The sequence below is a fragment of the Lepisosteus oculatus genome, chromosome 7 (assembly GCF_040954835.1).
Source record: "Lepisosteus oculatus isolate fLepOcu1 chromosome 7, fLepOcu1.hap2, whole genome shotgun sequence".
Lineage (NCBI taxonomy): Eukaryota > Metazoa > Chordata > Actinopteri > Semionotiformes > Lepisosteidae > Lepisosteus > Lepisosteus oculatus.
The window spans coordinates 37,089,997-37,105,155 of NC_090702.1; the positions used below are offsets into that span (position 1 = coordinate 37,089,997).

The 15,159-nt window shown below is 37.1% G+C and overlaps 1 protein-coding gene across 1 annotated transcript in view; it reads right to left on the reverse strand.

The window, feature by feature from the left end:
- The window catches only part of LOC102683595 (copine-8), a 166,062-nt gene extending 154,097 nt beyond the window's left edge, over positions 1 to 11,965 (reverse strand). The window contains exon 1 of the mRNA XM_006633442.3: positions 11,676 to 11,965. Coding sequence (XP_006633505.2) covers positions 11,676 to 11,773 — 98 coding nt within the window. The 5' untranslated portion in view covers positions 11,774 to 11,965. The remainder of the gene's footprint in view (positions 1 to 11,675) is intronic.
- Positions 11,966 to 15,159: the final 3,194 nt, after the last annotated feature.

A 15,159-nucleotide genomic window follows, 5' to 3' on the forward strand; every position in this document is an offset into this window, starting at 1 on the left:
TATTCTAAACTAAACTGTATTCTATACTCTATTCTATACTAAACTGCATGCAGTATATGAAGATGATATTTAAAATGATTGAATCATAAGTATTTCCTTAATTTGAGAATATTATTTTATTGACTTGAAATTGCAAGTTTTAAAACCATACATATACAGACACTTGACATTAGTACTTTAGCACTGATTGTCAAAAGAACACACATCCGAAAATATAACCATGTTCTTGCAGGTAGCAGGGCACTGTCTTTTCATGGGTCAAGGGTTATGCACATCTACATGTTGTGTCAGATAAAAGTACACTGAGTAGTTCCCTGACATTATACCTTGTGTCAATACAGCTATTTTTTTGGTTTCGGACATCCAAGCCACTTATGAAGCACACACTAATAACAGACCAGTTTGGAATGTGCAGTACTTTGGAGATTTCTTGCTGATTATACTAAGGTCCCACTGACCAGGATTGTATCACTATTGAAAGTCTGCCAGTTTTTAAGATCTTTCTGGAATGTACTTTACGGTCTGCAGACAAAAGATATCTTTGCCTTGTACCCAGGGCTGTCAGATGAGGTGGTTCATTTTATGCATGTAGAAGAAAATGGCTTTGTGTTGGCACATACATTTTGGGCTAGGTTTTGACATTTAATGCAGGCATCAAGAAGAATTATATTTTGAAGGGATTAAAAGTTTTAGCCATATTGTGTTTCAAAATACTACGATACATGAACACACCCCTTGGTGTATGACAGTAAGTCTTCTTTAACTTCTCTCAGGAAATTACGTACTGTATGTGAGTGTTCTGCTGAATATACTAAATTTTTCACATTCCAAATGCACTTTCATGCAGCTGAATGTGCAGGAACAAATAACAATGTGTATATTGCACTCCTTATACAGGGCCAATAACAGCCTTTGAACATTAAGCAAGCACTGGATCACAGACAATATCAAGATGGCCAGAAATGCAAAGAAAACAAAATTGTAACTTACAAAGCAACAAATATCAATAAATACTGCTGATGCACTGGGAGAAAGAGGTAAGAAAGAATGTGAAGCATTTTAGATGCATGGAACTAAATGCTTTCCTTTAAATAATTCACTCTTAAGACCATACTTCGACCAGCAGCTGCTGATGATGTTGGTATATCACCATGCTTTCCACTTGTGAAATGACTGACATTTCATACACCCCTTTAGATTTGTAATAGTAGGAAGGTTGCCAGTTCAAATCCCGCAGCCGGCAGAGGAATCCTATTCCGTTGGGCCCCTGAGCAAGGCCCTTAACCCCAACTGCTCCAGGGGTGCCGTACAATGGCAGACCCTGCGCTCTGACCCCAAGCTTCTCTCCCTGTCTGTGTGTCTGTGTCTCCTTGGAGAAAAGCTGGGGTATGCGAAAAGATGAATTCCTAATGCAAGAAATTGTATAGGGCTAATAAAGAAACATTACAATATTATGTATCTTTTTATGATTAAACTACAACAGGCTGTTGACAAGCACTTGACAAGCCACATTATTGGGCTACTATTATTGTTCTGTACTTTGATAACTTTGGTAAGTAATTTCTGGCAAATCTGTTCTTATACAGTATCTAGGAATCAGGTTATTTACTGCTTACAGCTAATGTAATGTATAAAACAATACATACACAAAGACAGCGACAAGCAATAAAATTATGTCCAGATTTAAAAAACTAAAAAAGTATGTTTAAAAACATTACAACACAAATGGTTTTACTTCATCTTCTGTAAAAATTATACATTTTCATTCACATGTATTTAAATTTTGTAAAAGCAGCACATGAATTAATTTTTCTAACTATTTCAAATCACACCTTTCCAGCATCAGCAGTTTATTTTCTTAATTAGTTTTACACAGTTCTCAAGCTAATTACTCAGACCTGTCTTATCACTTATCACCTGGAATACATACAAAGCAACTGCTCCCCTCAGCACTATGTGAACCCTTTTTTTCTACAGAAATAACCAGAATTTACACAGCTTCTCATAGTACAAACACCACACATCAAGCACAATAGTTTGCAAAATGAAGTGAAGTACAGCTCCCACATGGATAACGCAAGACAACCCTTATTTGCCAGCTACCTCATGGTATGGTAGATCAGGTGAGTGAGAAAATAATTCAACAACTGAATTTAGAGGGAACTTGGGGGAGGCCTAGTTCATAAAAGCATAAAACTGTACTTAAACCAGGATACTGGGACTACCACCCATACTCTTACGAACAGAGCCATGGTCTTTAATGACCTAGTAATCAGGACTTCAGTTCAATTCCTCATCATGAGGATGGCACCTCCTACATAACAGTGTCCTTATTACTAGAGCTTGAAAGTTCTGAGTGCCTCTTTTTGGTCCATTAACAACATTTACAACAGCAACCAGGTTTTCCATAGAGGATTTCCATCTCAGTGTTAATCAGACCGAGCCTTGCTTAGCTTCTGAGATTGACAAGAGTAGGTTATAAAGTGATAGTGCTGCATCAGTGAAATGTTATTTGGATTTTTGAACTTCATATTACAAAATACATACATAGAAAAATGAATTACACTAGGAAAGCTGTTGTCCCTTTGACAGAAGTTATTTTTGAGGAAACACTGAACAATATAGTGTCACGGACGTCCAAGGGGACTAACCGCGGGGAGCAGGAGAGCGGAAAAAGACCCATATGCGTAGCGGCGAGACGGGAAAAAGGCCCGGGCTCGTTAGTGCAAAGAGTTCAGGAATGCTGTATAGAAACCTATGCCCTCAGGGAGCGGACGTGGGGCGCCCTGGTGCTAGGCGGGTCTCAGGACATCCGAACGTCAATGCTGAGCGAGGACAGAGAGCAAGACCCGGAAATATATAGCCCAAGGGAAAGAGAGAGACCAGAAGGACAGCAGGCAGGAAACTAGGGACAGGACAGAGAAGGAGCGCCCTCTGGCTGCAGAGGGCGTGACATATAGCCCTAGCCATTTTCTGAGTAAATACCTACTGTCTTTCTTTATTCTTCATGGATTTTCCAAGGCACCAGAAAAACAAAATTGTAAGGGGCAAAATGCTTACTGTCCTTCAGGTAGAACTAGAAATACAGATGACTTGTTCCCTAGTGAGGCAACAATTCCATAAAATCAACAATGCAGAAATAAGCTTACCTTACCATAGATGCAGCATCTATTCTAGATACATGAACACAATACAACAAGAATCTGTCAAATGATTTATTGTAAATTACTGTCACTCTATTAAATAGTGCTTTTTTGCATTGTTTAAAATACACCACATAGAGAAATTAAACTAATTATTATGTAGGGGTTTTGTGCATTTACTGGGACAATTATTAATTGTAGCAGTAAGTCACAAAATGATTCTTTGATGGCAATTAGAAAACCGACCCTGCGGGATAACTCAGCAACGCACAAACATAGATACTGATACATGACAATACATTATTAATACATAAAATGTGCATATAAACATAACAGATCTTATAGTGAGGGTTAGCAGAATACAAAAGGTATATAATCAATCATGAAGAGTTACAAATACCAAGAGGGACATACATTCAGTAAACCATTCATTTATATAGTTTCATTAATGAGCTTTGATTACAACTTCTACACTAGATACTCACAAGCAAGTACGTCACTCATAGGAATCAAGTTGATATCAACTGTGGTAGTGGTAACAATTGAATTCTCGAGCTGTAATGCAGAATGTTGAATACTCATCCAATCTCTATGGATTCAGATCTCCCGCGGACACGAAGGAACAGCGATAGGCTGTTGCTAAGTCCAATCGGCATCCTCTGGCCAGGCAGTGCTGGTTCAGCGTGAGGTGGGAAAAGGAGGGAGAGATTCCTTCTGCGGCACGCTAGCAATGGGCTCTCTGAAGACTGGCTAGTTAGTTCTGGCTTTACTAGCGAGAGTTTGTGCACATGAAAATTGACTGCGGGTCCAAGCAAGTCACACTCTTTAGGCAGGAAGAAGACGGGTTCATTCCCGATGTAGCGCTAGTGAATACTGAGATTCAGCTGTCCACAGTTCTGACCGTAGTTCACTCGTTGATCAGGCGAGCGTTTGCGGTGGGTTCACAAGGCTTGCTGCTGGGCTAACCTCGGGTGGATCCTTTGGTTACGCGCGGCGACCTCTGTCCTCAACTCTTAGAAAAAAGTAAAGTCCTGGCACTCGGACACACTGGCCATTATGCGATTGTCCGAGATGAGTCTGAGAATGTCCTGGAGGAGCCCCATCCTGGGCCCTGTGCTGCCTGTTTTACCTGGAGAAACTACAGTCGTTCATTGGTTGAAAGTTTCATGGGCATCTGAGACACACGTAAGGTTAACCTGCCCTACCAGTTCCTGATTGGCTTATCGAGGTGGAGGATGAGTAACCATGCTCTCTGACATTAGGGTTGTAAACATCCTGGGATGCGACTCTTCCAAGGAATCTCCCAGACAGTAAGGCGCCAGAGATGACCACTTATTAGGGTGGCTGATGAATCTCATCAGGAAACTGTAGCAGCTAGAAAAACACCTTAAATGTGAACCAAATGGAATGGCCTCTCTGTATCCAGCACCACTGAGATGAGGCATAGAGAAACTGGCAAGGGAGCAGCAAACTTAATGACTGTATTTTTAATAAGCCTTGCCGCTACAATTATTACAAAACATTTGCAAAACATTAGTGAGGTGTCTGTGTTGCTTATTATGTAGAGTTTTTCAGAGTAGTTGAATTACATAAAATACTTGTAACATATACTCCACTGTAAGGTTACTATGATGACAGCAAGTATTATTAAGGTAACATCATTCTTGAATAAATACAGTAAGTAATTGATATAAAAAAACTTAAAACAAAGTCTTCTAAAAGGGTTGAGGCCCTGCTAAAACATTACAAAAGCACAGAACACCTTTCTGTTTTTAAAAGAGGGCTAACAAAATTTAATGGACCTGTAATGCCTAGAGGAAGTAAATCAAACTTCTGTTTCAATACAGCATCACGGTACTTTCCCTGTCAGTAGGCTATAAACGTCCAGCCTATTTCAAATCGGAATTAAAGGGCTAAATGTTTGTTTGGAAAATATTTCCCTGGGAAGTCATTATATTTATCACAGTTAATTTATAAATTTATCACATACTGTTTTCCATTCTTCAAGTTAGATTTGGTTATCCCACAAAAAGAGGAATTTATCACAGAACTGAGACTATAAACCAAGTGTGGTCTGGCCAAAAAGAATGTGAATTCCAGTACACTATTTCATAGTGTTTTACATCTAAGGTCTGATCACATACAAAAGACGATCTACCACTTATTATGTAATATTTTCTTCTGTATTTTACATAACATTCTGTATTTTACATACATATTGTAACATATAGTTCATAAACTATATAACAGACATGGATATGGGACTGATGCAACATACTATTACTAATATTTAAGATGCAAACTAAAAGTAATTCATATTTGGAAATGTTCCTAAAAATTACACTAAAATTTGTAAATTAAATGGCAGATTCAAACCTATAATTACAGAGTACCATACTCAGAGGCTACCAATGGCTCAACCAATAAAAGTATATGCTTGCAGTACAGTATGAGCCCTATAGTTCACACATCACCAATTTATGGGTTCTTAAAACTATTCAATGTAAGTGTAACACCTTACACATTCTTGAAAAATATTACACTGCCAGGGAAACAAGCAGATTTGTAGCTTAAAAAGAGGTTAATGGTGAATTCAGAATTCGAAGTTTCACGAATTAAGTTGTTACATGTGCTTTTTATTCTAAGCACAGTAAAATGCATTAAATGGTTTGCAATTCAGACATTGGGACTTTCGTATTCAACTCAATTCATTCAGTTAACTGAACAATCAAAAGTCTCTGATTTGTGTTTTGAACACTTCTGAACGCCCCAAAAATACCAATTATTTGGTGTATTAAAGTTTTTATTTTATTTCTCCTTTCAAAAGTGTAACTTACAGTATACACAATAACTATAATAGATTATAAGTAACATATGATATTATTTGTGTAACTTTACATTTTAGCAGTAACCCACACATAATCAGAGGAAGAAACTGTACTTAAAAAAAAAACTGGACAACTGCCAAAAGACAAATATTGACTTCAAAAGATTTTCCAGACTGAAGCAAAAAAACGTAACCAATGTAACCACTACAACTATGGTTCTCGACTGCATTGATTAAAATCTGAAGTAGTCTCTTTTTTGTTTTTACTGATTACTTACTTTGAACACAAATAGGTAGCTGTGTCAGCATATGATGGCTGCAAAGGAACAGGTAAAGGTTTATTCCATGCTGAAAGGAGAAGAAAAGAGGCACATCCTTTTGGTTGTGGAGCCTTTTTCAGGTTCACACCTGACAATTTAATTCACTTGAATCCTTGTTTAAAACATCTGCCTCTTGTTTTCACTTTGGGGCTTCTTTTGGGGGGAATATATGGATCTCTACCAGGTAAAGACAGCTATTTCAGTAGTATTGAAGAGATGCAACAGGTTTAATATTGCGTTGTGATTATTTGTATTTTTTTTGGAAGGAAATTCTTCAAAAGCTAAAACATTGCATTTCTAACTTCCATGCTCACGAGTCAAGCAGGAGTCACACAAGTAGAATTATAATGGACAATTATAACCTGCTGCTGTTTTGTTTCAGACTTTTTTGTTCTGCTGTAAATGCGGTAAAGTTTACCTCAATATCACTTTTGGTAGTGATGGAACAAATGAAGTGAAAATTAAACACAGGCTATTGAATTTTTAAACTCCAGCCTGGAAAAAGCAAAACCAAAAAAACCTTTCAATATTTCCCAGAACAGTGTCTGCATTATTTATGACTGTGATGGTGAAGTACTCTGATCTGGCTATAGGTTTTTAATGAAAGGCCATATGGGTTACAGCAATCAGAAGAACTCACTAAATGGCCAGCTGTGTTCTTTTTAGCACTAGGAAATACGATGTAAGCAATATGTACCACTATCACAGCAAGTTTAATTAAAATAACTCATAATTTATTCAAATGTGTTAACTTGCGTTAACTTGCGTTAACCTTTCAGGGGTGCTTACAGTAAGGATATTAAAGTTCTAAATGAAGACAAAGTAATTTTTTTCTAAATTCAGATGGTTATGACATCATAATAGATTTGTTTATATCCTACAAATCCTGCTACACAACAGTTGTCATTAAATATTATTTTTAGGTCCATGTTACCATGCTACACATCATTTTATATGGAAGTCCATTTAATTTGCGTAATACTATCTAACGAACATAATGTTTTGCTCATAAAGAGGTATCTCAAATTAAGCAAGTAAAAACACTAAGCTGTCTGCGTTCACTCACTTTAATGTGACAGGACAGGTTTCAGAAGAATACACTTTTTTAAAGCTAGTCATAAACAATAACTGCTAACGGGGTAATGAAGTTAAAAAATGATTCATTTTTCATTTGATTTATGACTTTTAAATACATTTCTGATTTCTGTTTGGAAAGATGGCACATTATATGCCAGTTGTCAATGGGTAAATGGCTGTTAACTTTTTATTAGGTTAAATGTCATCCTGAAAGCATTTGCTATACATAATAGAAGAGGATATATGCAATCCTTCCAAACCATTCAAGTACGAAGACAGGTATAGAGCATAACAGACGTTATTCAATATATACATACTGGATAAAAACAATCGAATTAAGTACAGAGTTTGTCATAAAATATATATATATTCTTATTTGACAAACACCAATATACCGCATCACAAAGAAGCACATGAACAGACACTGCGCGCTGACCACAGCCTTTTGTACATCTACAGTATGTTGAGAAAGTGACTGCCCTATTTAGCTATGTTCTGTTTGCCCTCTTTCCCAATGAAAAGGTATTCAACAGCTGTGTCTTCCCAGTGAAAATACTGCACATAAAATACAAGTATATGAGGACCTAGACAAAGGTAATGGGATATCAACTCCAATACAAATGTATATGAACAGTTATCTATACAATGATGACTGACGCCTCTCAATATAAACATACAGCCACAATCCATAGCTGGAATGGAAATCCCCAGAAACCTTGATCATTGTATAACAGTCAACTAGTCTTCTCTGTGTTCATAAATTGCATTACCAACTTGAGTTAAAGTACAGTATGTCACAGATGATCTTCAGAGTGTACTTGCCACTATGACATCCAGAATTCCAGAATCCAGTAGAGTCTTTTGGGGGGAACGTAAAAATAAATTAGGGAAGGCAGTCAAATCAGTCCCCTACAAATGCAATGTTAATCACAGTTTCCTGTATTACAAGATTGAGCTGACGGACACAATGCCTATCCTGGATCTAACCTGCTGAGCCCTTCAATCATAGCTTTGAGGAATTACTTTTGGAATATTATGTAAGATCACATCCAATTGTTCAAGCAATATATTGGTAAAGAATTCAAGCAGGAATTTTATACCTATATCCCGGTACTGTACACTCGTATATTGATATTATTAAATCATCATCTTGTATAGCCACTAACTCAGTGCTTCTCAATTTGTTGGACAGTTAAGTATATTTAGGAAGTATACCACACTTTTATACACTTTTATACAGGCTACCTCAAGCTTGCAGCCCAATAGTTTGTTTAACATGGTTTATCAAGTCCTTTTAAACACAGGTGCCATTTTCGAATGTGTTTTGAACCGGTCTTTGCAAACTTTTACAGACATACTCTTTTCTCTTGCCTTTTGTTGAGCCCTTGCAACAGGCTAATTAGGTACTTACCTTTACAGCCTCATTTTTTCCTCAAAACTCATTGCCAGCAACTTACCTATACTATTTACTAGTTCTAATTGTACCATAATCTCTTTCAGACTTGAATCAACAATATTTCAGTTTTCTATTTAACAGCTCTTTTACCAACAAAACTATGCAGTGAGACATCAGACAAAACAGCGGACTCAGTAATGAAACAATGGGGGTATTACCTTCCATCAACATCCCTGCAGTGCTCCAGGGCTGCTACCACACATGTGTTACTTGGTGCAGTAAGGAGAATGCTCCAGAGTAATTACTGCACATACACACTTATTTGCTATAATAGCTGCAATAGCTGGAAGTGAAATAATTATTACCATAATGATGTTACAATTGGCCATAGGCCGGAGAGCAAATTCATTTAACTTTCATTAAACTACAACTGATGTTTTATTGTCCTTTGACACATTTTAATTTCACATTTTATCCACAATTCTATTTAATATTGCTATTATTTTTTATTATTAAATCTTTTACTTGACAGTGCTTTTCTGTCTGAATTGAAACTGGTGTGGAAAGGGTTCTGTCCTCTCCAGATGTCAAGACCTTTTTATGGCTTTAGATCATTACCAGTTGTGTTCCAAAATGGGCCAAAACATGTCACATGGTCTTTTAAAGTCTACTAGGTACTATATTCTATACTTTAAATATTAAAAATGACACCTCTATTTCATTATGAATATTAATATCATTGCTGTTTGTTTTATTGTGTTCCCAACTTCAATTTGTAATGATAAAGAAAGCTAAAATGTTTCTTGCAGAACAGGAGATATTAAGTTGGCATGTTTCTCTGTTTTTGGTCTACAAAACCTAATGTGTTAGAATGCGAACATTATTTAGTTTCTAAGTTACTGACAACTAAGATGAAAAAAACATCAAGCCACGATGCTCTAAGCACTCTAATCACAGGGGCCCACTATGATTTCCAGTCTCTGCCCGCCATGCAGTGTGGCATGCTTCTCACGTAAGGGAATTTCCTAAATCAGAGAGCACTTATCAGCAGTGGGATGCTGTTAATCACTGGGGCGGGCATACTACAAGCATTCCGCTCAAAGGAAAAGCATGTATATAACAACATCTCTTACAGTATGCATGAAGGCAGTACTGAAGAGTTCCATAACAAAAAAGGTTTGTTTTCCTTTTCAGAAAATAACATACCAGTCAGATTCTGAACACTGAACAAGCCACTGTTGTGGAATGTATCTACGTTAAAGTAAGACCAAAAATTATGTACGGCTCTGCCTCAACGGGGGTACTCATAACAGTAGGAATCACTGTACAGACATACAGTACCTTTCGGTATAATAAGCAGTAACTTCCATTATTCGGGTAATCCTTAATCCCCCCCCCCCCCCCCCCCCGAATTACATTACAGATGGGGAAAACAAACTATGACTGGAATGTACATTCTTACTGTCCTATTGGAATGTACATTCCAATGGAAATAATGAAAATAATAAGTAAATACTATTCTACAATATTTTTCTTAAATTAGAAGTTATAGAAAGTTACATACAAATAATAACAAACAGTATTTAGGCAAAATTAAATATACTGTTGTTAAATGAGGGGCAACATTTATAGTAAAAATGGCAGTATTCCTTTTTACACTCTAATCCACCAACCAACCTGACAATATTGCCTCTTTCCATTCATGTCAAGCTATGAAGACAGAGGGCTTAGGGTTGCATTCTGGTGTTATGCAACCTGAATAGAGCTGCTCCTTCAAAGAAGAAGCCTTGGATACAGGATGCCATGTTTCAGGGAAGATGGGATAAAATATAATGTGAATCATCCCTAACCTTCGCATTATTTCTGAAGCTTACTGCCAGAACACATAAAGCAGTATATTACATGTGCGGAGCAAGGATAATTTATTATTATATTTTCTCAGGAGGAAAATCTAACAAAATCAGGCACTATAAAACATTCACCATTCATACTTGAGTAAGTGTATACTGTATGCTGTATATAAACACACTGTACTTGTGAGCAAATATTAAAGACTGAAACAATGTCAGTGATATATGTTTGTGTGATATACAGTAGATGGCACATTTAATTTAAAGGACTAAAATATTTTAAACACAAAAACCCTGTAACGTTTTACTGCTGCCACATACTGTAGCAATCCTGCGTTTTAGAAAGCAAGATGACGTAGAATAAAAAATCAGTCACCTGCATATGCTGTGTAAACACGTTCAACAAGTACCAAAAGAGTACTTTGGTATTCCACTAGTTTTGTGCTCGTTATTTTTTTTAATTATAAAATAAAATACTCGCCATACAAAACATTTGAATCGCTCAATTTGTAATTCATCAAAGTAAAGTTGGAAATAGCTATTAATACTGTATATCCGGCATTTTGTTTACAAATCTTGAAGTGTCAAAACGTTGCCCAATACACTCCACCAACTAGATAATTATTACCAAAGCAATCCAAAAACTAAAAAAAAAAACTTCAGTAAGGCAACTAGCACGGTATTACCAAAAACGTAAATTACATTAAACGCATTGTAAAACGCAAGCACATTGTAGGGATTGGAAGTTTGGTAGCTATTGAATTTGTATACACTGTTACTTTAAGAGCAGTAACAAGCAACATTCTTCGAAAAATTAAAAAAAAATCCTGACACGCAAACTTAACAGTTTCAATGTTTTTTCCCTCATACACTTATAGTATGCTATCACTTAAAATAAGATTAAAACAATCATTTAAAACTAGGACACTAGTTTTAAAGTTGGTGTACTTGAGACCTTTGCTAGGACATAGAGTCAGGAATGTAGCACATGCTCACTCACTGTGGCAGATCCGACAGCAGTAGCAAGTACATAAAATAGGTTAATTTGAACGATCCACTTACCTGCAGGACACTGTGATTTCAACTTTGGTGGCTGGAATATTAGCGTTAAGCGGGTCGAAATCTCCAATGGACGCCATGTTCATGAAGCTGTTGTTCATCGTAAGAATATTTGACCAACCCCTACAACAGAAGCGATCTCATAAAGTACACAGTACTATTTGCATGTGAGAAGGAAGATCAGCTCTCAAGGCTGGAGCGAGCAGCAGGGTGATGTCACTCCATAACAAACACAACGTCACCGGTGCCTACTGGCAGCAGCAGCTGCTAGAACAGTGGAATGAAGCGGGGGTAAAGGGAAAATTCATCTGAATAAATTCATTGGAGATTTCAGACAAGGAGAGCAAAGTCAAGAAGACTGACAGAGAATTTTAACTCTGCGTGTGCCGACAAATCACCATTCTGCATTAATCACAAAGCTAATGTTAAGAATAATCCATAACATAATTTAAAAACATTTTAATAATACTGCATGTCGTTCTTCAAAGGAGTTTTTTCATAATAAAAAAAACCAGTTGAAACAAAATGTTTCTTTTTAACTCTCTATGCTATTAACCAGTTGCTTGTATCATGTTTATTATTGTAATAGTGGTAGCAGACTGATAATAATATAAGAAAAACTAACAACATAAGTACTTTTTTCTTAAATAAAATGTGTTTGTAGGCACGTCTGTGGCCGATTATTTAGCGATAGCTTTCTGTGGTGTCTTAGACAACCGGCTTCAGTCGTCAGAGTGGCTGTATGCAGAAAATAAAATACACAGCGAATATACAGTATATCGCTCCCAGCCGATAAACTGTACATACAGTATATCAGGGGAAAAAATAATCTATGCAGTTACTTAACATTATTCAGTATTTTGGTATGGAGCGTATTTCATATGCCAGGCAGCCTGAGATAAATTAAAATGTTAAACTGAACTTGTGTTGGATTTATACCACGTCAAACGGGCAATGTCTGTACAATGTCTGCACCCTTCTGTGAATCTAAATAGATTTAAAACCGTAGGATAATATACAATACCGATACTTTTCGTGGATTTTGTAACAAAAAAGGGTAATTACACTTTAAACAACTCTTGGGACTATTTCCATCAATAGCATGCCTCGGGTACAGGCTTTTGAAACGCACGATTGCAGCCACTGGATGGCTCCTGTGAGCAGCAGATCTAACAGAATTTAAAGGTTTATGAATTTACCAAGCAATACTTTATACTGTATGACTGTAATACTGTATTTTCCAGTCAAAATATTTAGATATTTTTGAGTAAACAAGGTAAATGAAAGCTAATGTCAAAAATAGGTTATTTTTTAAGAAACGAGACAGGCATCTGGTACAGGATTGTTGTCTGAGATTGCACTATTAATCTCAGAAATATTAAAACATGCTTTTTATATATATATTTACTTATTTTTAAATGAAAATCATCTTGGTACAATTATTTTTTTAATTCTTTCCTTCGAAGCTACCAAGGACAAAAGCTTTTAGCAGGTCTGTGTGAATTTCAATTCTTCTAGTACTGTATGTAAGCAAATACAACATACTGTAAAAGTAAGTATATATTGTGGATAGTATATAGTTGATAATTTTGACCTTCTCAAAATGCTTTTTTTAATTTAACGAATTATTCCATTACTTACATTACAAGAACAGCAGACTCTTATTATTTGAGCAAATATTTGTTGTCAAAGATCCTGTGTTTAAAGTCTTTTTTTAGCAGAGTGGTGGAAAGATTAGGCCACAGTGATGAATTGATTTATCATCACCATGAATCTGCTCTGGAGGTGATGCTTCATATTCTGTAACATAAAGCTGCTAAATGTGGAACTCAGTCACCTAAAAAAACATGGGCAAAAAAACAGTTGCTTTCAGCATCTCACAGACAGGAGAAACAGAGAAGTTTTCTCCCTCGGTTGTGTTAATTGGATTATTCATCATAGTATTTAACTGAATGCCTCAAGAACTGCTATAACAATGACTTGCAAAAAATTTCAATTTTAAAATGCTTGTTTACCAGACTGCTCTTTTTTAAAAGTCATTAATGTAACTTTTTTGCCATGCCACTTCCTAATTTTAAAGACCATGTAAATGTTTCTTGGCAAATACAACATTTTTGACTGATGCAGGCTTTCTTCTACACCATGTTTAGGTTCAGTGAACCCCATTAGATCCTGGCACTGTGTGCATCTTTCATTGCCAGAATAAACAGTCCAACGTGCGCAATATTAAGTTAGGCTGAGTATCTTTGTTTGAGAGTTTGGAAACAGATACTTCTGTCAAGTTCAGCTGTTCATTTTTATTCTAATAATGACTAAATGAGCTGATGAATACAGAGATAGTTTGCTCAGTACTTTGGATTTAACTCATCATATGCCCCCCCCCCGCCCCCTCCACACACACACACACACAGAGGATGTATGAGCCAGGGAGAATCACTGCAACAGGGAGCTGTGTTCAGCCAGCAGGTAAATGCATGAGGAAGTGGAAATTCAACAGTAGAATTTGAATTTGACCTCCACCCAAACCTCGGTTGAATGACACCATTTCAGCTGCTCAGTCAAGTTCTAATGATGACGAAACAAGCTGACGAACAAAAGGTTAGCTCGCTTGGTATTTTGGTACTCAGTACTTTCCCCCCAAGGAATCCAAAATACTGATGCAGATTTCTAACACTGAGTGAAGAGCAATTCGGCTGCAGTTTCAGAGGAATTCAGATGAGGTGCCTGAGAAGTCTGTGTGCTGCAGGTGACAGGACACATGTAAGCAAATATGTGGCAACACATGTGGCTAGCAGCACATGCAGGACCAGCTAACTTGGATTGGACTCTGTAGTGGGCAGCAGAAAAAGCTGGGTGACCAGAAGAGTATTTTGATGCAGAAGAAAGAGTGGTAACTGGTACAGTATCAGATAACTGCACTAGCTAGTTTGAGACTGAGATTGTGGTGGGTGGCAAAAGACGACAAGAAGACTAGACTGATGCAGAACAGGGAAGAGAGCTGATGCTAGCTGAACTCAGCTCAGCATTAAATACATATTTTGAGATGAATCACCAAAAAGAGAAGGACTATAAGCTACAATTGTGGGGGGAAACTTTAGAAGAGGGAAAAGTTGAAGGCAACCATTTGTGCACCAGCTCAAAAGAAGGGGACAGGAACCCATTACTGTACTGTAGCTGCTTAGGACAAGCTAGGGACATTGTGGGGGTGAATGAGGAAGCCTGGGTCCAGTGCAGACTGCCTTCTTGCTCTCTCATCCGTTGGGCGGAGTGGGAGTCAGCTACTGGGAGCTCCTGCGGTAGACAGCGAAAAAAGGATTGGAGAAAGGTGAGATACAAAACAGCTTTTATACACTGGGTCCATAGGTGCACTGGGTTGGCCATTCAACCACAAACAAAAAGAAAAGGGGAAGTAGAGGAATGGAGCAGATGAGATTAAGAAGTGAGGGAAAATGGGGATAAAACCTCAGTGGAGATAGATACCACATTG